The 25,316-nt window shown below is 44.8% G+C and overlaps 1 protein-coding gene across 1 annotated transcript in view; it reads left to right on the top strand.

Annotated features, from left to right (window-relative positions):
- Positions 1-19,874, top strand: part of LOC116893063 (1-phosphatidylinositol 4,5-bisphosphate phosphodiesterase epsilon-1-like) — a 34,911-nt gene extending 15,037 nt beyond the window's left edge. The window contains exon 2 of the mRNA XM_032895023.1: positions 18,325-19,874. Coding sequence (XP_032750914.1) covers positions 18,663-19,874 — 1,212 coding nt within the window. The 5' untranslated portion in view covers positions 18,325-18,662. The remainder of the gene's footprint in view (positions 1-18,324) is intronic.
- Positions 19,875-25,316: the final 5,442 nt, after the last annotated feature.

Genomic DNA, 25,316 nt, shown 5'->3' with positions numbered 1-25,316 from the left:
CTTAGGTACAAAAGCCTCATGGATGGAAGTGCTTGGGAAGCCCTGGTCTGGTGCAAAAAGAATTGTGTAGTGGGGTGGGGTCGCAACAAAATGTAGTTAACAGTGAGAAAGGTCTTTCAGAAAAGAATCAGAGAGTGACAACTAGGAAAGTGTTGGGGTGTGGGGACACAGACAGAGAAAGGGTGTGTGTGAATGTGATGACTGCAGAGGCTTTTCTGGATTCCTGGGGGAAAGGTGCCAGTTATCCCAGATGAAGAGGTTAGGTGGGAAAGCAGAATCCCTGAGAGGAGGGAGGAATCTGGCTTTGTGCTGGTGCTGGCTCTGCTGGGCAGGAAGTTGGGAAGCCAGGACTGCGGTGCGAGGGAGAGGCTGTTTCTGGAAAGAGGCACTGGGGAGTCATCCACGGAGGTGAGAGGTGAAGCTGTAGGTGGGAGTGGATGGGCTGGTGCAGGAGTGGCTCTGTTATTTGCAATCATTAACATTGTTGGCCTTAACTCGAGATAAAAAGAATAAACAAGTGCTTGCTCAAGTAGGAAATAGTTCTACTGCCTTCCCGGTCTATTAAAACCAGGCTCTACAGGAGAGACAGCTCCTACAAGATTTTCAGGCTTAAAAATATAGATCCCTTGGTTTACTTTTAATCACAGAACAGTATGTGGATGTTTCCTCATTCATAAAGAATATAAATATGATAGATATCGTAACAGTCTCCATTAATTTGTAACAAATCCTGGTTTCCTTCTCAAGTGTGGCTACTGTGCTGCCTTTTGGTGGGTATCCTTAAGGAGTTCTCTATGTATTTATACGGGCTTGCACACGTGCACATAAAGATATGCTTTTGGCTTTCATGAAGTTGTGTTTTTTTGCTATCAATGAGCTTATAATGCTCCTCAGTTTGCATATGTTTTAGAGTGTGACAGTATATCCTGAGATGAGGCTCAGAGAGCTGGGAGAATGCTTGCCTTGTTTGCTGACTCGTTTCTTGTCTAGTTGACCCAGGCTAGACTCATCTGAAAGTGAGAAAATGCCTTGATATCATCTGACTGTAACACATTTTTCTGGATTAGTGATTGATGGGGAAGGATCTAGCCCTTGAGGGTGGGGCCATCCCTGGGCTGGTACGCCTGGGTTCTATAAGAAAACAGGCTGAGTAAGCCATAAAGGAGCAAACCAGTGAAGAGTACCCCTCCATGACCTCTGCGACAGCTCCCGCCTCCAGGTTCCTGCCCTGTCTTTCTGTCTCGATTTCCTTCAATGATGAACCATGATATGGAAGTGGAAGCCAAATAAACCCTGTCCTCCACACGTAGTCATGGCATTTATCACAGCAATAGCAACCCTGAGTAAGGCACCTAGCATGCGCAAAGCTGTTGATTTTATTTCCCTGCATGGTGAAAACAATAGTAAACAGAGGTATTAAAAACTTAAAATGACTTACTATGGCTTAGGAAAACTTTTAGGGACCTTTGTCTAGATTTGATAAAAGAGGAAAACCTCTCTCCCTGGGCACGAATGTGCCATGGTATCCACTCACTCCCCCATGGTGGAAAATACCTCATTTCCAACTGTTTTACTCCTTCCCTCCTACAGAAATTCATTCCCAGCTCACTGTAGAGCAGGAGACTATTCAAGAGCGGAAGGCGGGTGTTTATAAGATAAAGCACACAGGAAGAAAGGAGAGGTGGACGGTGCCACCTTCTGAGGCCGCTGAGGTGTCTGGAAGAAAGGTGGACGCTTTCAAGGATGCAGATGTAGGAGGGAGGGGCTTAACCATCTGTTTGGGTTTGGTGTAGAAACACCAAATGATTGGGATGGACTCTAGTTACTGCCGCTTTGCACCGTATGCCCGTCACATCCGAGGGGACAACTGCTAAAATGCCATTGACCTCTTAAAGCTGCATGCTCACCCTTGACAGGACCTCCCAGAGTCCGGAAGCTGGGAGTGTTGGAGGTTTAGGGGAGAAGCAGGGAAGAAGAATGTGTCGATGGCTTGTGGTACCCTACTTCTATCCCCTGGTCCATGCCAAAGCTGGAGGAAAGTTGATTCGAAGGCTGGGGGAGGTCTGAGATGCTTCTCTGTCTACACATGTACTGTTTGTTCCACTTTTTCTGGAATGCTTGAGATTAAGGCAGCTCCAGCCGAAGACTGTGAGGAAGGAGATGAAGGGCCTGCGCTGGCGTTGTCTCGGTTTGATGATGTACGCTAGCTGTCTCTGGTTCTGACTCTGCTTCTCCAGCCTTATGAATGATAGCACATGTTGAGCAAACTGGGTGCATGTATGCAGACCTGGACCAAGGCCTCATTTTCCCCCTTCTTTTCTGATGCCTTCTCCTGGGATCTGGGGGTTTCACTAGGTGCTAATCTGCAGCCAGTCCAGCTGCTTTCTTTTTTCTCCTGGCACCCTGTGCCCCCAGGATAGGGAAGCGGCTTGGTGAATAGTCTCCTGGGTGATTCAGAATTCTCAGCATATTCCTTGTGGATCAAACCTGGCTGGAATCTCTCTCCGTCTCTCTGTCTGGTTCCCTGTGCCTGACCAGTCCCAGCCCAAGTCCTCTCTTCTAGCTGTCTGATGAACTCTGGTTTGCCTTAGCTTCTTTTACTTCTACTGTAGCCAAACTTCACTCACCCTCTGGGCTACTAGACTGATGAATGGGCCCTTTGTCTGCACAGCCTCCACCGGTGTGCGTGTGTGTGTGTGTGTGTGTGTGTGTGTGTGTGTGTGTGTGTGTGTGTGTGTGTGTGTGGTGTGTCGGCTACAGTCTGTGGGAGAGTGTCTGTTGCCTATTTCTCCAGCTGCATATTCCAATCGCTAGCTCTGTTTACTGCTTCTTCTCCACACAGCACGCTGAGTGCTTTAATAATAAATGCCCGGTGTTTTCAGTGCTTGGCGCTCTTCTCCTTACAGTGGGTTACTCCTTGTTCTTCATCCCAATTTTCTCTGCTCTGTAGACCTAGTTTACACATGGATCATTCTAGAAAAACATTCTATGCCTACCCTGCATCAGAGTCCCTCCGTTGAATCAGAGTTTTCTGCTTCAGGCCTGTCTCCCCACTGTGTGATGTCACTTCTCTTTTTGGAGTTGAGACCAGAGCATGGTATAGACTGGGGCCTCAGTTCCATACTTATTGAACACCACTGACCAAGGTCAGTGAGCGTCCTTGTGGCCTTCCTCTAGGTTTGCCCTCCTGGCAGATCCCTGACTTCCAAAGCACAGCTTGCTAATTTGAGGCCCACATTGAGAAAGCACCCTTTCCTCTCTTCTGTATCAGTTTCATTCTACTTGGACGGTCTGCAGGTAGATAGTGTTCTCTGAAAAAGCAGCAAGGTGAGACACACCCAGGGCAAAGTCACAGAAAGAACCCCCTCCAAGCTGGGGTTTAATGGCCTTTCCCTTCCATGGAGCACAATGGCCCTGCTGCTGTGTGCCTTCTTTCCTCTCACCAAGGATCTTGACTGTCTTACGAATCGCTTTGTGCAGGAGAAAACTCTCATCTTATAAAGTAAAACAAACGAGGCGGGTTGATTGGTTTATCCTATAAACAGTCACTGAGTGTTTCAGAGGAAGTTCTGGTTCTAGTCACGGGAATCCAGGAAGTAACAAGTGTGTAAATAAATTATTTCCAGTGGTGGAAATCAGGAGACCAGAGTGATGCTGCCGAAACTCCTGGGTTGGACGGGAGGGGCTGTTTTCCCAGGAAGCAAAGCACTTCTGAGATGACACTCAAGCAGAGGTCAGAGGGTGAGATGGAGTGGGCCAGCTGACACCCAAGGGGCTTGCTGAGGTCCCAGGATGCAGTCTGCACCTGGGGTCCTGAAGAGAGCCCTGTCCCAGCGTCCCTTAGCGCTCTTCTCTCTTCACCATATTCACTGATGAGTGTGTCAAAGACAAGGCTTGGGTTTGTCTAAGGCAGGTGGGGCCTTGGAAGCATTGATCGACCCCAGACTCTGAATCTGAGTAGGTCCAGACAGTCTAGAGTGAGAGCTACCCCTGGGGCCTAGGGAGACTTTCCTTGTCTTATACAGTGCTTACCAGCTAATGACTCCTTGAGGTTAAATTTTCTCTTTTTCCAGGTCATAGGAGACAAGTCAGAGGCACCTTTCCCAGGGTGGTTAATAACATCCCGCCATGTTTTCTAATTGTGGTAAAATAAATAAATTTTCATCTTTTATTAAAATGTACAGTGTGGTGACGTACTCATGTCACTGTGCGGCTAATACCTTCCTTACCCACCTACCGGACCCAACTTCCCTGTCTCCCTCATTTTTATCTTTCCTTCCTTCAGTGTAGCCCAGGCTGGCCTGCAACTATCTATGTAGCCCAAGCTAGATTCAAACCCATAGCGTCACAGCAATCCTCCTGCCTCAGCTTCCTCAGTAGTGGGTTTGTAGGTGTGAGACACCATCCACTGCACCCTTCCATTTTCCTCATCCACACTGAAGCTCTCTTCCCATTAAACAGCAGCTCCCTGCCGTGTTTTAGAGCCCACATGAATCACGGACAAGGAGGAAACAGATGTCATCTACGGAGCCTCCTCCCTGATGGCAGAGCCTCCTGTGCCCAGCGCAGCGTCTCTCGGTGCGGCCTGAAGAACATTGGAAAAGGAGCCGGCTACACGTGCATGGCTTCTCTGCAATCAGTCAGAGTGTCTTGGGTTCCAGCCAAACCATCCTCCATAACCTGTGTCTGATGTAAACGTGAGAGCCACTGGTCTCCGCCCCATGGGAAGAGCAGTGGTGAAGATGATTCACCCTGCAGGGAGGTGGTAACTCAGAACAGGCTGCTCTGGGGAGGCAGCCTGCATGGACTTGATTTTCCACATTAGCCTCTTAAGGGTAACTACGTGTCTCCAGTGTGCTCATGGCGCTGCACTTCAGTCTTCACGCGAGTTGGAAATTTTAATGTGGACCTGTTGCCCATGAAGGATGAATAAGATAAAGCCCACAGGGTGCTTATCACGGAGTGCCATGGGAGGAAAACCTCTTTTCAGAAAATATTTTTTTCATTTTGTTAATTTTTTAGTTAGCGAACACAGCTCATTATAACATTTTCACACATCTTAGCATTATACTTTGTTTTCTTTTTTCTTTTTGCATTACCTTCCCTTTGTTCTCTTCCATCTCCCTCCTCACTTTTGTCGATCCCTTTCGTTACCGTAAGCATAGCACCCTCGTGCTTTCATGCTACATATATTCCTTTACCCTCCCTGGTTCCTTCTCCCCATTCCCTTCAGATTTCTTTTCTTTTGTAATCCTCTTTCTACTGTCAGGTTGTGTTCACGTGCACATGCACACACACACACACACACACACACATATGCATGAAGGCACACACGCACATGCACACACATGCACACATGCACAAAGATATCACACAATACACATATGTGTGTACACTTGCACACATTCACACACATGCACATATATGCACATGTACACACACATGCACACACACACACACACACGTGTGCACACACAAATCTAGATTCTGCGTATGAGAGAAAGCATGACATTTCGTTGTTTTTCTGGGTGTTCTAGTCACTTTTCTCATTGCTGTGACCAAATACCTGACACAAACAGTTTGAAGAGGAAAGGGTTATTCTGTTATACAGTCTGAGGGAATCATTCCGACGCGGTAGGAATAGGAGGTTAGCTGGCCACATTGTATCCGCACTCAGAAGCAGGGACTGAACAGGAAATGGACGTGGGCTGTATATCAAGTCTCCCTCCAGCAGCCCATTTCCTATAGTGACTTAACACCTCCTAAAGGTTCTTCAACCTCCCCAAATAGTGCTACCATCAGGGAACCAAACATTCAACCATGCCAGCGGATGGAGGACATTCCACATCCAAACTACAACTCTAAGTCTGTCTCTTTGTTTGTTTTTGAGACAATGTTTCTCTGTGTTGCCTTGGCTGTCCTGGAACTCTTTCTGTAGACCAGGCTGGCTTCAAACTCCTAACAATCTGCCTGCCTCTACCTCCCGAGTGCTGGGATTAAAGATGCGTACCACCTCTGCCCAGTCCTAGAATCTGTTTTATTTCGGTCACCACAAAGCTCTCTAGCTCTATTCATTTTCCTGCTGAAAATGAATAAAATTTCATCTTGTATACGCACCATTTTTTTTATTCATCTGTTGATGGGCATCTGGGCTGCTTGTGCGTCTTGGTGGTGAGTAGTGTAGCAGTCTTCACAGACGTGCAGCTGTCTCTGTGGTGCCGACTTAGACTCCTCCAGGTATGTTCTCAGGAGTGGTATAGGTGGATGATACGGTAGCTCCAGTTTTAGGTTTGTGAGAAACCTCCATATTGTTGGTCATAGTGGTTACATCAGTTTACAATCCCACTAGCAATGAATGTATAAGGGGTTCCTCTTCTCACTTATCCTTGTAAGCGTTTGTTCTCTCTCTCTCTCTCTCTCTCTCTCTCTCTCTCTCTCTCTCTCTCTCTCTCTCTCGTGCATTGGTTACTTTTCTGTTGCTGTGATGAAATACCATGACCAAAGGCAACCGAGATGGCAAAAGGCAACTTACTTTGGTTTATGGTTCAAGAGGGCTTAGCTAGTGTCTCCCATAGCAAGGAAAGGATGTCAACAGTTGCAGCATGCAGTGGAAGCAAGAAGCTGGCTGATTGCCAGAGAATTAGAAAGAAAAGGAAGGCCATGAAACCTCAAAGCCATCCCCCAGTGGCTCACCTCCTCCAGTAAGGCTCTAGAAACGTCTTCCAAATAGTGGCCACTAAGTGGGGACCAAATGTTCAAATGCATGGACCTATGGGAGGCATTTCTCATTCAGAATGCCACATTGTGTGTGTGTGTGTGTGTGTGTGTGTGTGTGTGTGTGTGTGTGTAGATGTGCCTGTAGGTATATGCTCCATGTTATTTTTCTGAGACAGTCTCTCACTGAATCTAGAGCTTACCAATTTGTTAGATTCTCCAGTCAGTCAGCTCTGTGGGTCTTTCTGCCTTCACTTCCCCAGTGCTAAAATTAATAGTTGTCTGTGGCCACACAGTGCTCTTCACGTGGGGACTTCAGATCTGAGTTCAGGCCATTATATTCACCCACAAGTCATATGTCCACAGGACCGTCTTCCTAGACCCCACTGTTGGCTTTCTTAAAGATAGCCATTCTGACCGTAACGAAGTAGGATCTCAGTGTCATAATAATTTGCATTTTCTTGGTAATTAAGGATGTTGTGCACACTTTCAGATGTTTATTTGAAAATGTCTGCATTTCTTCCTTTGATAACGGTTTATTCGGTTCATTAATTTAAGGCCATGGAAAGACTTCTGATGAGTATGGATTAGCAGGATTAATGTTGAAAAATAGCTTTATTATCAAAAGCAATCTACAGCTTCAGTGTGATCCCCATAAAAAGTCTCCCTGACTTTCTTCACAGAACTTGACATAACAACGCCAAATTTTATGTGGAGTCACCAAAGGCTCTGAATAGTCAAAGCAATCAATCCTAAGCAGCCAGGAATCCCAGCACCGGACCTTAAATCACACTATGAAGTCATAGTGACAAAGCCAGCACGGTACTGGGACAGAAATGGACACATAGATTAATAGAATAGAGCTGTGGACTGAGGATAAAGTCACCCAGCTATAGCCATCTAATCCCCAGAAAAGCGGTTAAAAGCACACGTTGGAGAAAAGATAGCCTCTTCAGTGAATGATGCCACAAAAGCTGTCAGCCACATGCCGAGTCTGAAACTAGATCCAAATTTCTCACTCCGAACAGGACAGCAGACGAGATCATTTGTCACCGTAGAAAAATGATATGCTTACAGTCCAGGGGATAGAGTGCTGTCTGCTTTGATGGATACATTTTTATTCTTTGAGAGATCCATATACGCATACGGTTGAGTTCAACTTATACCCATGGCTGTGAGGCATCCACTGGAGCATGGCCAACCTACCATGCACCACACCCTTGAAGACAACTGCTTCTCCTTCCCCCAGAGTGCTTTTCTTAAATGTCTTTCTAGAGGTGGGTTCAGGTGGAGGGATTCCTGAGAGGAAGAGCAAAGTGACCAGTGGTGGTGTGTGTGTTGAGCTGTGGGAAGTGGTGAGCTTGGGATGAGGTGCTGGCTCTAGTCCTGGACACTTACTAAGTTCTTACTGGGGAACAAGGGCCTTTGGGGTTGTCTGAGAATGTTCTAGATGTTTGCATCCTGAAATAGTTTCAGAATGATGCTCATATAGACTCTGGCCAGAAACCTTGGTAGAATGTAGCTTGTCAGGAAGGAAAATGGAGGGACTTTGGAGTGACCTACAAGATACAGAAGAAGTCATGAAGTCAGGCTTGGGGGAAGTGGGGCTGGACCAATCTGAGTGAAGCATATGTCTATTGTTATATTGGACAGGCTGATCTTGATCAGATCAGCCTCAAATGTGGCTTCACATCCTAATTTAATGTGAAATGTCATCCAAATCTAACTAATATTCCTCTGATAAATGCCAGTCAAACCATTAGATACTTGTGAGTGTACAAGTGTGTGTACATTTACATGTGGGTACATGCTTGTGTATATGGAGGCTAGACCTCAACCTCAAGTGTCATTCACAGCCACTAACCAACTCTTTTTTTTTTTTAAAGACTGGGTCTATATCTGGGACTTGGGCTTACAATTAGCCTAGGCTAGCTGACCAATGAATCCCAACAATCTGTCTGTCTCTGCCTCCTCAGAATTGGATTGCAGCACATGCTACCACACCCAGCTTTTTACATGTGTACTGGGGATCAGCTCTGGTCCTCAGGCAAGTACTTTACCAACTGAGCCATAGTCCCAGGCCCCATTAGAGCACTTTCATGAAACATTTTTACCCATTTTCTATTATATAGTCTGACACATATTATTTAAAACTTACTTGTTAGTCAGTCACGTAGGTGGCTACAACTTTAGTTTTCCCTACCTTACATGGAGGCAGGAGGCTCCCTTGAGGGGATTACTTTGGGACCAGCTTGGGCTACAAGACAGTACTGTCTCAAACTTAAAGCCCCCTCCCAAATATATTGTATGAGTGAGTGAATGAATGGATTATAACCATTGGTTGTTCAGTGTGCTCGTAAGAAAGCTAGGAGCCTACTATAATGTCACGAAGGAAGCAGCATTTTCAAACAAAACGAGTGAGCCTTTTCCTCAGGGAGGCAAGGTAGTGGGATTATTCCACGACGTCCTACTCTTCGAAAGGGCGCTGATAAATTTGGTAGAGACACTGCTGCCAAGCAGTGGTCCTGCATGCCAGCACTCATGAGGCAGAGGCAGGGGGATCTCTGAGTATAATGCTAGCCTGGTCTACAGGGTGAGTTTCAGGACAGCCAGGGCCACACAGAGAAACTATCTTTCAAAATAACAACAAAAACTACAACAACAACAAAAACAGCAGCAGCAAAAGGACAATTGTTGGTGTTTGTGTGGATGTAATTACGCCCCAAAAGAATTCTTTTCGAGAATGGAATGGCACTATTTACTACTGTACCAAGGAATAGAATGTTTCTGTATATGGGGAGAGAACAGAAGGGAGAATATAATGCAATTAGGATTAATGTTAGCATCTTTCCTTTTACCTATCACAGTTTTTGTTTTGCTGTTTGTTTTCAGATTTTCTGCAGTAAATGTGTGCTATGTTTATACTTTGCACAAGTTTCTTTTTCTTTTTCTCTTTTTTGTTTAACAAGTCAATGTGAAATGTGTTACAATGGCTTTTTCTTTAAAGCTTGCCTTTAAAAGAACAAAATCCCTGGTACAACCACAACTGCTACCTGAAGGACTGGCATGGTGGCAGTGAAAGCAAACCGCAGTCCCCCATACTTCCTATATCAGGAGCTTCGTCTTTCCAGTCACAACACAGGTAGCTTGGTGAGGAGCCAACATACCCAAGCACTATGACTTGGTAGGTCATAGCTTCCCCTGTCCCCCACTACTGTTGGAGCCTTGGGAAGGACCTGGGAGCTGGTGGTACAGGCTGGAGAAGCTAGCTGCCTTCAAACTGTGCACTCTGCCAACAGCTCTCTGTCTATTTACCTTGGGATTACACCATCTTGAAAAATAGCAAAAGGGCCAAAGTGTTAGCCTGAAGATGAAAAAACAAGGAGCCCCAAGCAAAATGATAGAATATCATTGCCTGTTCTTTCCTCCCCAGTCAGGTAACAAGTCTGAATAGTGTTGTCTCCCATCTATGAGGCACAGCGAAAATGAACTTTGAGTTTTAACGAGGTGTTCTATTTGCATTCTTAACTCTCCTCAAAACAAGCCATGTGAATGACATCAACTGTTTGAGTCAGCTGTTGGCCCGGGCATCCACCCAGCATTTGAGGTCATCGGTGGCATCCGTGAGCTTCAGGGGCAATCTTTTTTAGCTTGTTGACTAGACCCCCCTCCTCCCCCCGTGCCTTCACTCGTGCTAGTGTTAAGTAGACTATGGGTTGGAAGAAGCACATGGCTAGGAATGACCATGTAATACATGGAATATGTGGTTTAGAATGTCTCGCATCTGCCAGGGCTTTGTAAGAGAACTCCCACAAGACTGGAGAGTTATTTAATGTGGAAAATATCTTGTTCGGTGTGATGATGAAGTATAGTCTGGGGGAGGGCACCCATGGGGGACATCACAGGAGAGGGTGCTGTAGGCGCAACCATGAAGAAACTTTTGCGGAAGCCAGTTCACACCTTCTTTCGATGAAATGGGGGATCACCTTACTGAGACGCTGTAACGTGAGAGTGTGCTAGAGAAGGGGCAGCTCTGCCGAGTTTATCTCCTCCGGGCCGCCTTTTCATCACATGTATCTTTAATTCTTTGGAAGACACTCAGAGTAATTGAAGGGTGACTGGTAAGAAGGCTGGCTTGAGGAAACTTTCGTTCAGCAAATGGTGTGTTGGTGCTACCTGTCAATTAATTAAGAACTGCTCACAATAGGAGCCCATAGTTAGGCCAGGGAATTGGTGGCAGTTGGCTGCTGGGGAAGCACAAGATTTAGATGCACAGGACGTGTAATGCCATACCTTTAATTTAAGCAGCGGTTTTGGGTCCATCCTGCTTTTTATTCCCCTTTCAGGTCTCCAAAATGTTCTGTCTTACACAGGAATGAGAACTGTCCAGGGCCCGAGGAGTTCTGCTGACCCTGCTGAGATCATGATCTGAAAGGGCTTTGTGATAAACACAGGCCAAAGCCAGCTCAGAGCCTTCTATCTCAACTGTAAGAAATGACCGGCACTCCACTCCACTCAACTATTTTCTCCCTAGCCTTCCTCATTAGGGTAGCCCTTGTCTAAATACGCAGCACTCTTTGAGAGGTCCTCCCTGTTAGCTTCAGCCCATGATGATTTCCACCAGTCCTAGCTATGTGTGTTTTTTTTTAATCAAGCTATGCACACAAATAGTCAAGAAGGCCAGAGAAGTTCCTGACTTCTGTCATGTTGGTGTCCCAGGCAGTTGCGAGCTGCCTCGTGTGGATGCTGGGAACCGATCAGGAGCTCTGGAAGATCACCAAGCACTCTTGACCACCGAGATATCTCTTCAGCCCCAAGTTATAGTAGTTCTTAAAAAATTATTTATGCAGCAGTTTGTGGCTATTGGGGTACAACAAGAGAGAGTTTTCTTTTAGGATGTGGCTCTTTGTAGGTTACTCTAGTAGACAGCCCTATATACGTGCACACGCCAGCATCACTAACCGGACTCTATGGGTTAAAGAAAGGGGGGCATGAAGTTGGAAGAAAGATGTGGGGGCTGGTTCTCAGAGGACTTGGAGGGAAGGAAGTGGGGAATGATTTTGATCAGAACACATTGTGTATGTATAATAAACATTGATAAAAAGCAATCAGACTACAAGATCTTTTCCAGGTAAGTATATTTTGAAAACTTGCCCCCTTTCTGGGGCTTTCCTTTTTAGTTTTCTGAAAGGTAGGAGTTTTAAGTTCTGACTAAGCCCATTTCAGGCTCCCCTCTTCTTCATGGTTCGTGATTTTTCTATCCTAAGAAAATGATCTGTGTCTTAACATTGCGAAGATTTTTTTTTTTTTTTTGGCGAAGATATATTTTTAAACTTCCTCCTAGAAGTTTTTACCTCGTGGACCTTCTGCTTGGGCCTGTAATCTTTTGTGAGCTAACCTTGGGTATGTTGGGGTCTAATGGGCCATATTCTCATGGTCAGAGATATGTTTCATGAGCAGTGAAGCATCAAAATCCTGTCCCTCTTCTTTTGACTTCAATCTGGATTCTTACGGTTCTTATTATTTCTGGGGAGATGACTGTGTTACCGTATTTACTGTATGGCTTCCTTTCCTCATGACTCTTACAACTGAGACTTAATCTGATATGTGCTACATTTTTGTGAACCTCATTTTCTTTTTGCCAATTTTACGAAGGTATAAGTTGAAAACGGCTTCTGTAGCATTCTCATCGTTGCCAGCCAACTCCACATGCCAAAATACACAGAATATAAAGTTGAGGTGTCTAGGGTCTTTGGAGTTCTAAGCATGACAGTTCAGACTCCGAAAGATTTCTAATTGAGAAAGTCAAAACTATGAGGGGTTAAACCTTTGTGGTCTTGGACAAGGACCCAGATGAGTGCACCAGAGCCTTGGGGGAATGTTTCAAAGCTTTATTTCCTGTGAGTTATGGAATTTCCATCGTAATAGTTCAGAGAAAGGAGGTCAGAAGGGAGTGGAGCTGCAGACACTTGGAAGAAGCAGCAGAGGGGACCGACTTGTACCATGCAGTGTTTGCGTGTGGGCATGTGCACACTGTACCCACGTGCCCTGTGTGCACGTGACAGGTAGACGGGGAGGACAGACTCAAGAGAGCACAAATTCCTTCTTTAATCTCTTTGCATAGTGGGCCTGGGGGAAGAGAAAATATAAGTAAACAACCATCCCTTGTTGGCTGGCTGTCATCCACAGATACTCAGCAAAAAAACCCTTTAGATTTAAAGATGCAAGCGAGACTGTTAAATTCCCCGTCCAGCGTTCACGGTTGGCTTAGCGCTTCTTTCTCATGGTGGTGAAATCCATGAGCAGCTTTCACTCTCATTGGCAGAATAAAATGTTCTCCTGAGAACTTCAGACAAGCTTTCAGCTCTGTGCTGGGCATCCCCCCTCCCTCATCTGTTGTTAAGTATGCTCTTCCCTCTAACCAAAGTCTCCTTGGCTATAAATAATCGCTATCTTTCTGTAAAGTCCCAGCTCAAATCCTCCATCTGTCAGGTCGTCGCTGGTCTTCTGCTGTAGAACCATCTCAACTATGTGCACTGTAACAGGTGCAAAAACTGTCTTCTGATAGCTAGGGCTTATTTATTTATTTACTTATTTATTGGTCTACACCAATTCGTTGTACACGGTGCTAGCGTTCATAACGCCGTTTTCATACACGTCTGTAACATACTTCATTAAATTCTCATGTTCATCACATCACCTAAGATTGCAGTCTCAGATCCAGCCATCACATCTTTCTTCAGAGTAGCAGAGAAGAATGTGGCGGGGGGTGGGGTGGGGGGAGAATGGCGCCCCCTGTGCCTCCAAAGGCATTAATCAGAAGTTGCAAACCACTTTTGCTTATATCTAGTTGTAACATAGTCGCATGGCCACATTTAGATATGAGGGGTAGCCATAGCCCTGAAATTCAGAGATTATGTTATTGAGGATAACCATGAGCACAGAGTTCCAGAGAGGGAGAGGACTGTGAGGAGGGGTCTCTGACACCCGAGTGATCCTGTGTTGTTGTAGATATTAAATGAGATAATACATGCTACAGTGTGAACGTGTTTCACATACAGTTCATGTTCTGTTAAGTATTAGCCATTGTCTTTATAGCTAGGTTTGATAGACAGCCATCCACTCGCTCAGTCTCTTTAGGATCTTTGGGATCCCTCAGTGCTGACTGTTGCTGCTTTATTGAAACCCCTCTGTAACATCTAAAGAAGACGATTACTCAAGATGGCTTCCCCTTTGTTAAACAGCTCTGCAAGACAGGGAGATCTTTACTAGGTTGGCTGAAGACTTCCTCCTTAATAATTCATATCCTGCCTCTTGAGACAATGTGAAATGAACCTTTATTCATCCTGAGATTTCAGATAGGCGAGGACAGCAGTCAGGACTCCCACTTCATTTTCTGGCTCTAAACACGCACCTCATCTCCTCATTATTTATCTGGCACAGGGTGGGTGAACCTCTTTTATAAAGGGCCAGATGGCAAATATTTTGGTCTGTGTCATAACTCCCCAAGCCTGCAGTTATTAACGTAGAAACGGACATAGATATGACACAAATGAGCAGATGTGACTGGATTGCTGCAATAAAACTTTATTTATAAAGTCTGGTGGCAGGCCAACTTTGGGCCTCAGGCTGTAGTTTTCAGCCCTCTGTTTTAGCCCGTGAAAAAACCATTAGCACCATTATTCTTGGCTGATGTGCTCCTATTCTGATGCTAAAAGCGTCCTCCATGTTGTTCCCCAATTCCTTATACCTTTTATCTGTTTTTCTTATCTTACTGCTTGGTCTTCAATTCCCAACACAGCTTAGATCTTCACGGCTGTCTTTTGACTATTCATTCTCCTAATCATACTATCTACCCCCAGTGACTCTCTAGCTTAGACATACTACCTTGACACGCTCCCCCAATACTACATATCCTTAGGCCATACATTCTTTGAACTCTAACGGGGTGGTCCTTTTCATAGTCTCCCTCATAACCATGTCCATGTAAGGAAAGCAATCAATCTCACCTTGCATCCTTTTGCTTTTCAAAGCTGTTAGTCTATGCTCCACCTTTTGGTGCTTCTAATTTTATTTAGACAATATTGCAATGTTCATTAATTCTAATGTTATATGGCCACTTCTTTTAAAGTTAACCTAGGACTGTCCCAGAGGGTCTAGATAGAAATCAACAGTCGTTGATTGGCTATCCACTTTTGATATATGCAACATACGTGTTTCTTCCTGATAATATAATGTGGAAGGGATAATTTAAACATGATAGCCAATTGATGGTCATAAAACGGATACTTTGAGGAGTTGATTCCAGTTACAAAACAGAAACAAAACCCAAGCAGAGGGCTGGAGAGATGGCTCAGTGGTTAAGAGCACTGACTGCTCTTCCAGAGGTCCTGAGTTCAATTCCCAGCAACCACAGGTTGGCTCACAACCATTATGTAGTGGGATCTGATGCCCTCTTCTGGTGTGTCTGAAGACAGCGACAGTGTGGCAGAGGGAGCGCGGGGGAATGTGGGGGCACGGGGGTATGCAGGGACATGGGGACGTTGCGGGTGGTGGGGTAGGTGGGAGGTTCAGCAGCAGCTGAGCCAGAGTCCCGTGACCTACTCCCGCACTTCCTCACAGTCCCTCCTACATCTCATGGGAATTTGCTTGACTTTGTTAGGGTCGTTTGCAGGTGCTGGCTGTCTACCCCACAGTATAATGTGCAGCACAAGGGAGAGGTTCGATTTGGTTAAAGAAAAAAACGGACCAAGCCATTAAATTGGTTGAGCCATTTAAAATACCACACCTCCATAGTATCTTAAAAAAAAAAAAAAAAAAAAAAAAGAACCCATGTCACCATCTCGTCTGAGCTTTGCTTGGTGTTCTTTGTGGATAGTAGAGAATAACAGACACACTGCCTGACTTGGTATCTTTCAAAGCATTTCACTCACAACCTTATTTTTTAAGGTAATTCTATTTCTATTTTGCAGAAGGAAAACTCAAGTCCTGACTCTATGGTATCGTCCAGAGGTTCCAGACCCTGTGTTTAGCTGCCTTTGTGCATCTCCCTTCACAATGCTCTTCCTTTAAGGCTCACTCCACCTCATCATTCTGCTGACTCCTGCTTTGTCTTCAATAATGCATCTCAGTTATCGTCTCCAGGATCCCACTGCGAAAACTAATCTCACCTCATCTGTTTTAGGTACTCCTCCTCGGCGTTTGCACAGCCCAGTTTGTAACATACCTTGACTGCTCATTTATTAGCTCATAAAGAAGTCAAGGGCAAGATGCTTGCCTCATTTAATTCTGCACTCGGTAAACATTTGTTGAAAAAAAAAAAAAGGAATACCCTGAGATGGAGCCAAGCTAGGGAGTCAGTTCCCCGTGATGTTTCTCATTCCTGACTACAGCTGGAAGCAAAACAAAGATCATTGCTTCAGTGGACTGTCTACGGTCTCCAGCCTTCTGAACCAAACTCAAATAAAAGATAGGCTACTCCCAGCAGCCGTGTGTCTATAAACAACAGAACCTGAAACCATGAGGTCTCAGACTGGATGGAAGAGAAAACAGCCCACTTCATGATTAGGAAAGCCTCTTAGATTGGAACCCCTCACTATTCTTTGACTTAGCTTTTCTAAGCCTTGGTTTCCAGCTTCCCAAGTACAGAGAGCAGAACTCGCATTATCTGTTGCTATACAGCACTATACAACAAAATTTATGGCGAAAACCAATAAGCATATATTATTCCCTATAACTCAGGTTAGGAATTTCCAACAGGCCTAATATGACTGAAGGTCTACCCTCTCTTTCTCCCTTTCTCCTCTCTTTCTCTTTCTCCCTTTTGGTTTATTCAAGACAGGGTTTATTTGTGTAGCACCGACTGTCCTAGAACTCACTGTGTAGACCAGGCTAACCTCAAACCCACAAAGATCTGCCTGCTTCTGCCTCCTCCCAAGTCCAGGAATTAAAGCCATGGGCCACTGCTGCTGGTGGTTGAGGGTCTCTTATGAGGTTGCAGGTGCTGGCTCCTTGACTGAGGCCAGAGGAGCCTCTCTCAAGATGATGTGTTCACATACCATTGGCAGAGGGAGCACGGGGGCATGTGGGGGTACGGGGGTATGCAGGGACATGGGGACGTTGCAGGTGGCGGGGTAGGTGGGAGGTTCAGCAGCAGCTGAGCCAGAGTCCCGTGACCTACTCCCGCACTTCCTCACAGTCCCTCCTACATCTCATGGGAATTCGCTTGACTTTGTTAGGGTCGTTTGCAGGTGCTGGCTGTCTACCCCACAGTATAATGTGCAGCACAAGGGAGAGGTTCAATTTGGTTAAAGAAAAAAACAGACCAAGCCATTAAATTGGTTGAGCCATTTAAAATACCACACCTCCATAAATCAAAGTCTTTTATGCCTACTTACATCCGACTGAACGATCTCTTACCCAAGTGAAACCAAAGGGATATTTTCTTTAAGTGTTTAGTTATGAGTGGGGAGGGGACAGAAATGTTGACTAAAGACAGATTTTGGAATATTTACTTCCACTGTTTAATTTCCTTCTCCCTTTTTGTCTCAAATCATCTTTGTTTGCCTTTTGGTTTTGTAAATGTTTAAAATTAACTGACTTATTAATGATTTTAATTGTAATGCTTTTTTTCTAAGTGATCAGAGTGTACACCTTAAGTCTGCCTTCAAATAACCATATTCATGTAGAAATAACCATGTAGAATTAATGTTCCGATTCCCTCCTCTTGACCTCTGTTCTGACCAGATGACTCACTTCAATGTTTATTAGAACTCCTACAAACCACAGTCACTATTTTTGCTTTAAATGATCAATTATTGTGTTAAGTGATTTAAAGAAATGAAAAAATCATGCACATTTTAATACATTTAGACCTTCTGTTCCTTTACATATAGGCATATCTAGATTTTTTTTTTCTGCACAAAAAGGTCTTCCTTTATTACTTTCTGCAGTTTAACCCTGCTAGGATCAGTGAGACCTGAAAAGGGTCTCACTTCATCTTCATTTGTTGAAGACATTTCTTTGCTATTGAATTCTGCTTAATAATTTTTTTCTTATTCTATCCTTTCCTTGCTTGCATTGTTTCTGATGAGAAATATATTGTTTTATGTTTGCAACTCTTGTCTTAAGTCCCTAGCACCTTTGACGTTTCTGAAGTTTTAGCTTTTTCTCTTACACACACACACACACACACACACACACACACACACACACACACACACACACACTATTGGGTTCTACTTGGGCTTAGAAACTCTCTAGACAGTGAGCCCAGGTATTTATACTATGTATACTTTATTTTTTCTTTTGCATCAGTTATTAAGATATTGTTTTGACTGTTTATCATGTGAAAACCATTCTTTTTTTTTTTTTTCCTGCTTAGACTTTATTTAATGCACCAGGAGAAATCTGATTTTTGTACTCCATTTTTGCTGGAAGCAGTTCAGTATTGTAAAGCTAAAATAATAAATGCTTAAAATATTCAAACTTTTGATTGCAAAAACTCTCTCCTTAGAACTGACCTATATTTTTCATTAACTTAAAACTATCAACTCGCCTTTGAAAACCTAGTTAATGCAATAATGTTTGACATTATCTCTTTCCTTACAGGGAACAGAAAACACTCAAACTGGATTTTTAAATCATTGCACATTAACGATACAGCCCCAAGTTGCAGAATGTGACCTTGAACAAAATACTTCTTAAAAATTAGCTTCAGGCAACAGAGAAAAGAAAAGTGACCTGTTGTTTTGAAATACTGGTGTAAAACAAACTGTCCTTGTAGGAAATCACAACTGGAAAATTTTGTTTGGCTCTTAATATACCTGAATGAAAGGAACTGTCACCTTACTTCTCACGACTGGAATTATCTGAGATTATCTGTTGTCTGGACATGATCGCCAGGGAAGGGAACACAGAAGAGTAGCAACTCAAGGACGCTGGTCAAGATGACGTCCGAAGAAATGGCCGCTTCCATCCTCATCCCGGTGCCTCAAAGGAAAGTGGCTTCTGCCCAGTCAGTGGCAGAAGAGAGGGGTGAAAAGGTCTCAGAAGCCGGCATTCCTAAGACACGTGCTGGCAGACAGGGTGGGCTCACCCCTCGTACCATCTCACAGCGGAACAAACCTGAGGAAGAATCTTCTAGAACTGATTTTTCCCAAGTCTTCTCAATAGCGAGGGGGGAACTAGACAGCGACGAGAATCACAATGAAAGGTGCTGGGAGGAAAATGTGCCCGGTTCCACGAAAAACCACGCGATTAACTGCAACAGCTTATTGCAGAGCCACCAGCATGAGCTTCCCCCGAGCCAGCTCTGTGAAGCCTGTGACTCTGTCACAGAAGAACCCCTGTGTTTGCAGCCTGGGATTCCTTCTCCACTGGAAAGGAAGGTGTTTCCTGGGATCGAACTGGAGATGGAGGACTCTCCCATGGACGTGAGCCCTTTGGGAAACCAGCCTGGGATCGTGGAGTCCAGCGGACCTCACTCTGATGGCAACATGGCGGTATTTCATTTCCATTATGAAGGTGACAGGACAATGCCGGGTGCTTTTCATACCCTGTCAGAAAAATTAATTTTGGATGACTGTGCAAACTGTGTTACTCTTCCTGGGGGGCAGCAAAACAAAAATTACATGGCATATACTTGCAAACTGGTGGAATTGACAAGAACCTGTGGTAGTAAGAATGGGCAGCTGAAGTGTGACCATTGTACCTCGCTGCGGGATGAATACCTGTGCTTTGAAAACTCCTGCCGGAAGGCTGAGGCTCTCTCCTCAAGTGGTGGCTTTTGCGAGGACGGATTTACTCATGGTCCCTCTGCCAAGACTTTTCTGAACCCTTTGGAGGAATTCTCTGATAATTGTGAAGATGTGGACGATATTTTTAAAGGCAAAAAGGAGCGGTCTACTTTGTTAGTCCGAAGGTTTTGTAAAAATGACAGGCAAGTTAAGAAGTCTGTGTATACTGGGACAAGGGCCATTGTGAGAACCCTGCCTTCTGGCCACATTGGGCTGGCTGCTTGGAGTTACGTTGATCAGAAGAAAGCTGGTCTCATGTGGCCTTGTGGGAATGTAATGAGACCTCTGTCCACAGTGGACGTAAGGCAAAGTGGAAGCCAGCCCAGTCTGTCTGAAGCCCAGTGGTGTCTGGTAAGAGTTTGAGTTTCTTTCCATCACCTTTTGAAAGTTTGTTATTTTTATTTTTTACTTTTTCTCCTTTCTTTCACCCTCCTTTAGCAGTTTTGGATATACAATCTTATGATACAGGCCTGGAACTTGCTGTGTACGAGGCCTAGCTTGTCCTTGAACTTGTGATCCTTCCGAATCTTGAGATTACAGGCACACCAGTTTCCGTTATTTCGGTAAACTTGATTTTTTATTCTCTATCTTGCGTTAATTAATGGAAAGGATAAAGTAAGATCTGTCAAGATAGGATTCTTACAGGAGTCATTTCTGGTTATTGGGATTTGGATATTCCAACTCACAGGTTTCAAGTCTGAGCTGACTCTGCAGTGACACCGGCCATAAAATACACACAGGCCTATGCAGGGAGTGGGGAAATTAGAGATTTTTCTGATGACAGAAAAATGACTTTGTCCATTAACTTTGGACAAGCATTCTCAAGTCTTTGTGTGTGTTGTGTGTGTGTGTGTGTGTGTGTGTGTGTGTGTGTGTGTGTGCGTGCTGTCCGCCTACCTCTTCAACGAAGTCTACAGGCATAAAATAACACTTTAAACGCACCAAACCCAATAGAAAACATCGGTAAAAGAGAGAATTATGTTGAATTGCATTTATGAGACAGAAGATGCTTTTGAAATTGTGAGATGGTAATTTAAGTGCCTCTTTCTTACCACAGTGGCCATTGTTACCTAGCATGTGATAGCCTCCTGTTCGAGGAAATCCCTCTAACCTAGGCAAATGGTGACAACCGTTCTCCCTAAATAGCCACAATACTTTAAGGTATTCACCATGACCATGACATGATGTGAAAAATCTGTGTTATCTTTATTGGTGACGAGATCAGTTACTTCTGCTTCTATATAACTGTGTTGTAAAAATCCACAGTGAAAGGAATGCTAAACCAGAGCTTTCAGGGACTAAGCCACTACCCAAAGACTATACATGGACTGATCCTGGGCTCCAACCTCATAGGTAGCAGTGGATAGCCTAGTAAGAGCCCCAGTGGAAGGGGAAGCCCTTGGTCCTGCTAAGACTGAACCCCCAGTGAACGTGATTGTTGGGGGGAGGGTGGTAATGGGGGAGGTGGGGAGGGAAGCCTATATATAGAAGGGGAGGGGGGGGCTAGGGGATGTTGGCCCGAAACAGGAAGGGGAATAACAATCGAAATGTAAATAAGAAATACTCAAGTTAATAAAGATTAAAAAAAAAGGAATGCTAAATTTCTACATAAGATGAATGAGAATATTCTTTAAAAAAAAATTCTCATGCAAGTTTTCCAGGTCCTCTGAATACTTTACACGGTTTTCTCTCCTTCACCACACACAGCCAGGTGACCTTCTCTGCACTGCTGAAGCCATCACTAAACACTTCACCTTTTTGTTGTTTCTTTTTCTTCTTTTCTTTCTTGTCATAGAGTCTCATGTAGCCCAGGCTGGTCTTGAACTTACTACATAGCCAATGCTGGCTTTGAACTCCCGATTCTGTTTCTAACCAGTGCGGGAATCCCAGGATTGCACCGCCACCCGTCCTACCCTTGCTAAACATTTTTGCTTTTGCTTCCTTTAGCGATTCTCTCTGGGAAATTGTTTCTAGAACGCTCACATTTCAGTTCTTCACCCTTCTTTATTAACCTAAATGAAGCTTCGGAAGGAGGGTCGTTTGGCTGTGAGTTTTAGGACGATTAGCAGAGTGACTTGCTTTCTTCTGACTCTCCCAGCCCTGAGGCTGTTGGGGAGCAGTTTCTAAACACCTTCACTGGTCAGACCCTGGGCTGGTTAATTTATAATTGAGAGAACCAAGCTGTCTCCTCCCTGCTCTGTCTCTGGAGGCTAGGAGCGGTCACCACAGCTCTGTTAGAGTGGGGCTCAGGAATGTCTCTTCTCTTTGTCTCAGCTGCCCTCCTGGAGGCTGTGAGCGGTTTTTCATTTTATTGTCACTTATGGTATAGCTGGGCAGGGGCTGGCTGTCCCGTTTTTATCGGGAGGATTCTTTAAAGAAGAGCCCCTTTTTGATGTACACGTCGCACAGTGTCAGAAAGTCACTGGTCTTCCCTGAAGTACAGCCTCTTCATATCTGTCTCTTTACTTTAGAGTCTGGTGGAAATGCTTAGTAAAACTGGCAGAGCTGAAATATATTCCTTTGCCTTGGGCCTTGTGACTTACACCCTTCATCTGACGGTGCGACACCCCAGCGGCACCCCAGCTATTCATTCCCGTTCTGTTTCCCAGTTGTTTTGTGTGTATCCGGCCTGGCTGCTCAGACACGTTGTAACAGCGCTGTGCGCTTTTGTCTATATAATGCAAACCTAATTCCAAATGCATAGAAAACGAGACACTGACATGGTTGGAAAGCGAGTCTAGAGTTAGCCCACATTTAAATTAGGCTTGGGATCCACGAGTGATTGACAGGTCCTAATTACCTTTGAAGTAAACCAGGCATAAAGGTGCTATTGTAGGTCACTCTACAGTGAGCTGCTGGCCTTAGCACAATGCTGAAAGCGGTGAGTCCTCCTGCCCTTCTTACTTACTTGGTGGTGGACTCATTCCCACCCTGTCCTGCTCTTTGGTGGCCTCTCAGGGAAATTTACAGCAGTATGAATTCTAGTGTCCAGTTGACTCTCCGTCTCTCCATATCTGCAGGCTTGGCCATACAAATTGAAAGTATTTGAAAAAAAAAATCATGCCAGTGCTGTAGTGTTGTGATAGAGAACTTGCCTATTACACACAAAGCCCCGAGATTAAACTCCGATAACCGCTGCCTCCCTCCTACCCACAGTTATCTAGCCAGGCCTGACGCTATAGGCCTATAATCTCAACTACTCGGGAGCCCGAGGCAGAAATATTGCAAGTTCAAGGCCACTTAGTGAGATCCCAGGTCAAAATAAATACAAAAAAGTCCTGCTGATATAGCATGGTGGTGTGGCATTTGCCTAACATGTTAGAGGACCTAGGTTCAGTGCTAAGTAACACACACAAGCACACGTAAGTTCTTATAAGCACATACAGCTGGTTTTTCTGGTCATTATTCCCCACGCAGCACAGCACAGCGACTATTTACAAAGCATTGACATCATATCGGTTGCTCTAAGTGATCTAGAGGTGAATATGTGGTGTGCACATACTAACCAATCTTATATAAAAGACTCGAATACCTGCAGTTTTGAGTTTCATGGAGGTCCAAAGGACAATGGTATTACCTTGGCCCATAGCACGTTGCCCAAACAGTCCTTCCTGTGTGTTGCTGTCCTGTGTTATTCATCTAATTAGTTCTTAGGCATCATATTTTTTGTTTCTGGGTGTGTTGGTTACAACAGTGCAGTGAATTTATATTTTCACAGCTGTGTGGGGAGAGTGGGTTTGGATGAAGCCTTGCTTGCTGACTAACCAGATTGTTAGTCCTGCTTGTAAAACATTCAAGTCCCCCCTCCCCCATACGCACTCCCTCTGCTCTAAATCTATTGGCTCGACAAAGTAGGGTCTTTGGCAAGTGGCTAAAGTCTGCAGGTTAAACATTTGACTAAGGGTGTTTATCTTTTTTGTCGTTTTGGTTTTTTTTTAAAGCACTTTAATATTTGTTTATTTTATGTATGTATTTCTATTCTGTATGCATACCCGCGTGCCAGAAGAGGGTATCTGATCCCACTGTAGGTGGTTGTGAGCCATCACATGGTGGCTGAACTCAGGGCCTCTGGAAGAGCAGTCAGTGCTCTTAACTGCTGAGCCATCTCTCCAGCCCCTTTGTTTTGTTTTTAAGAATTCTCTCCCTGTCTAAATCTTGTGGAGTTCAAAAGCCTCAAGTTACCTTACAGGTAGGTGGGTTCAAGCACAGACAGTGCCAGTTTTTGTCTTGACAAACTTGCCTGTGTAACCCTAGCTCTACTCAGTAATGGTGAAAGGGGACCTGGGAAGCCAAGTCAAACATCACCAGCTCTCTTGTTAGCACCTCCAGGATTGCCCTTCTTGGATCCAAAGAGGGGTCACTGTACATGAGCACATATGGCAAACCAGAGAAGATTCATACTGAGTTGAAAAAAGAATAGGAAATAATTTAAGAAGACTTTATAAAGGAAAACTACCCACATTTAAAAATCTGATTGGAAAAACTGTGAGTAACTGTAACCAGCTTCTTGTCTGCCCCACCTCTTCCTAAAATGCTGGTTCTTTACTGCCAAGCACAGACCATTACACTTGAGAGGCAGTGAGGAATCAAGCAGTAATGCCTTTGTTGAGATAAATTTGTTAGGGCCAGGGAGGGAAGGAAGAAAGGAGGTAGGGTGTGTATGTATGCTAGGAATTGAACCTATGGCTTTCCTGCTTGCTAGGCAAGCAGTCTACACTGAGGTATTTTCAAATGGAGCTAAACCAAACCTTAGGAAAACGCCAATGCCTCTCATATGTGACTTACGGCTGGTAAACTCATGTCCTAACCTAAAGATGTAATTCTTAAAAAGAATCACTCGCAATCATTTGAACCCTATCGTCCAGTCTTTGAAGTAGCAAAAAGGCCTTGTTTTCTGCTTTGAGCATTTGGTTGTTCTGGAGATCAGTGACAATTTGAACCTTGAAATAGTCAAAATGGCTTTGGGTGCTTAGGCTAAGCTGGAAGCCAGTGCCTGGTGAGCTCTCTGCCGGCTTCTTCCTTTACTGAAGCTTCAACAGCATTTCCACGTGGGATTAGGAAGAAGCTACTCTTTCCTGCTGATTGTTGTGTGTATGAGGAAGAGCTGGTTCCATTAGCTCCATAGAGTGCAGTTAAAGCTAGTATATCAGTGATGGGCTGTCTGAGGCCAGCCTGGGGTAGACGAAACTACTTACCTGGATTAGCTGACCTGGGACAGCAGCGATGCCATCTACTTCTTCGTCTCTGTGGTTACTATCTTTGGCTAGGAACGGATAGAAGGTAGAATAAAAACCTTCAGCTTGGACTCTGGTTTGAGACGCATGTGTTTCTGCTTCTCTTATGACAGCCTGGGACAGGATCAGTCTTAGGACTTACCCCTCCTTTGCTGCAGTTGTCCTACACAAACAGAGATCTCCACTTCAGAGAGCCACCTCTCAGAGTGGCCATTTGTATGTGGTCTGAAAATGATCTGAACCAGTCACGCCATCAGGCGAAGGCCTGGTCTCATCCTTGCCCTGCACTTTCTAAGCTGGGATCTCAGGATGCCGTGGAATGACCACCATAGTCATGAGCAGTGAGAGTTTCCCTCTCTGGGAGCATGCAGACAGCAGACAATGGGGTTCAGAGACATCCTAGGGTGGTGGGGAGGTTTCCATCCTGGCGACCAAATGATTCAGCATTCGGGAACTTGAGGCATCATGGCAGGGCGGCTGGGTGTGACCATCTTCTGCCCTCCATGACACATTGGTGGCTCGTTCTTCCCTGAAAAACTGTTCTCAGAGTCAGAGAGCTGACTCGCGCTCC

Source organism: Rattus rattus, chromosome 2 (genome assembly GCF_011064425.1).
Source record: "Rattus rattus isolate New Zealand chromosome 2, Rrattus_CSIRO_v1, whole genome shotgun sequence".
Lineage (NCBI taxonomy): Eukaryota > Metazoa > Chordata > Mammalia > Rodentia > Muridae > Rattus > Rattus rattus.
This window is presented reverse-complemented; position numbering and strand designations above follow the sequence as displayed.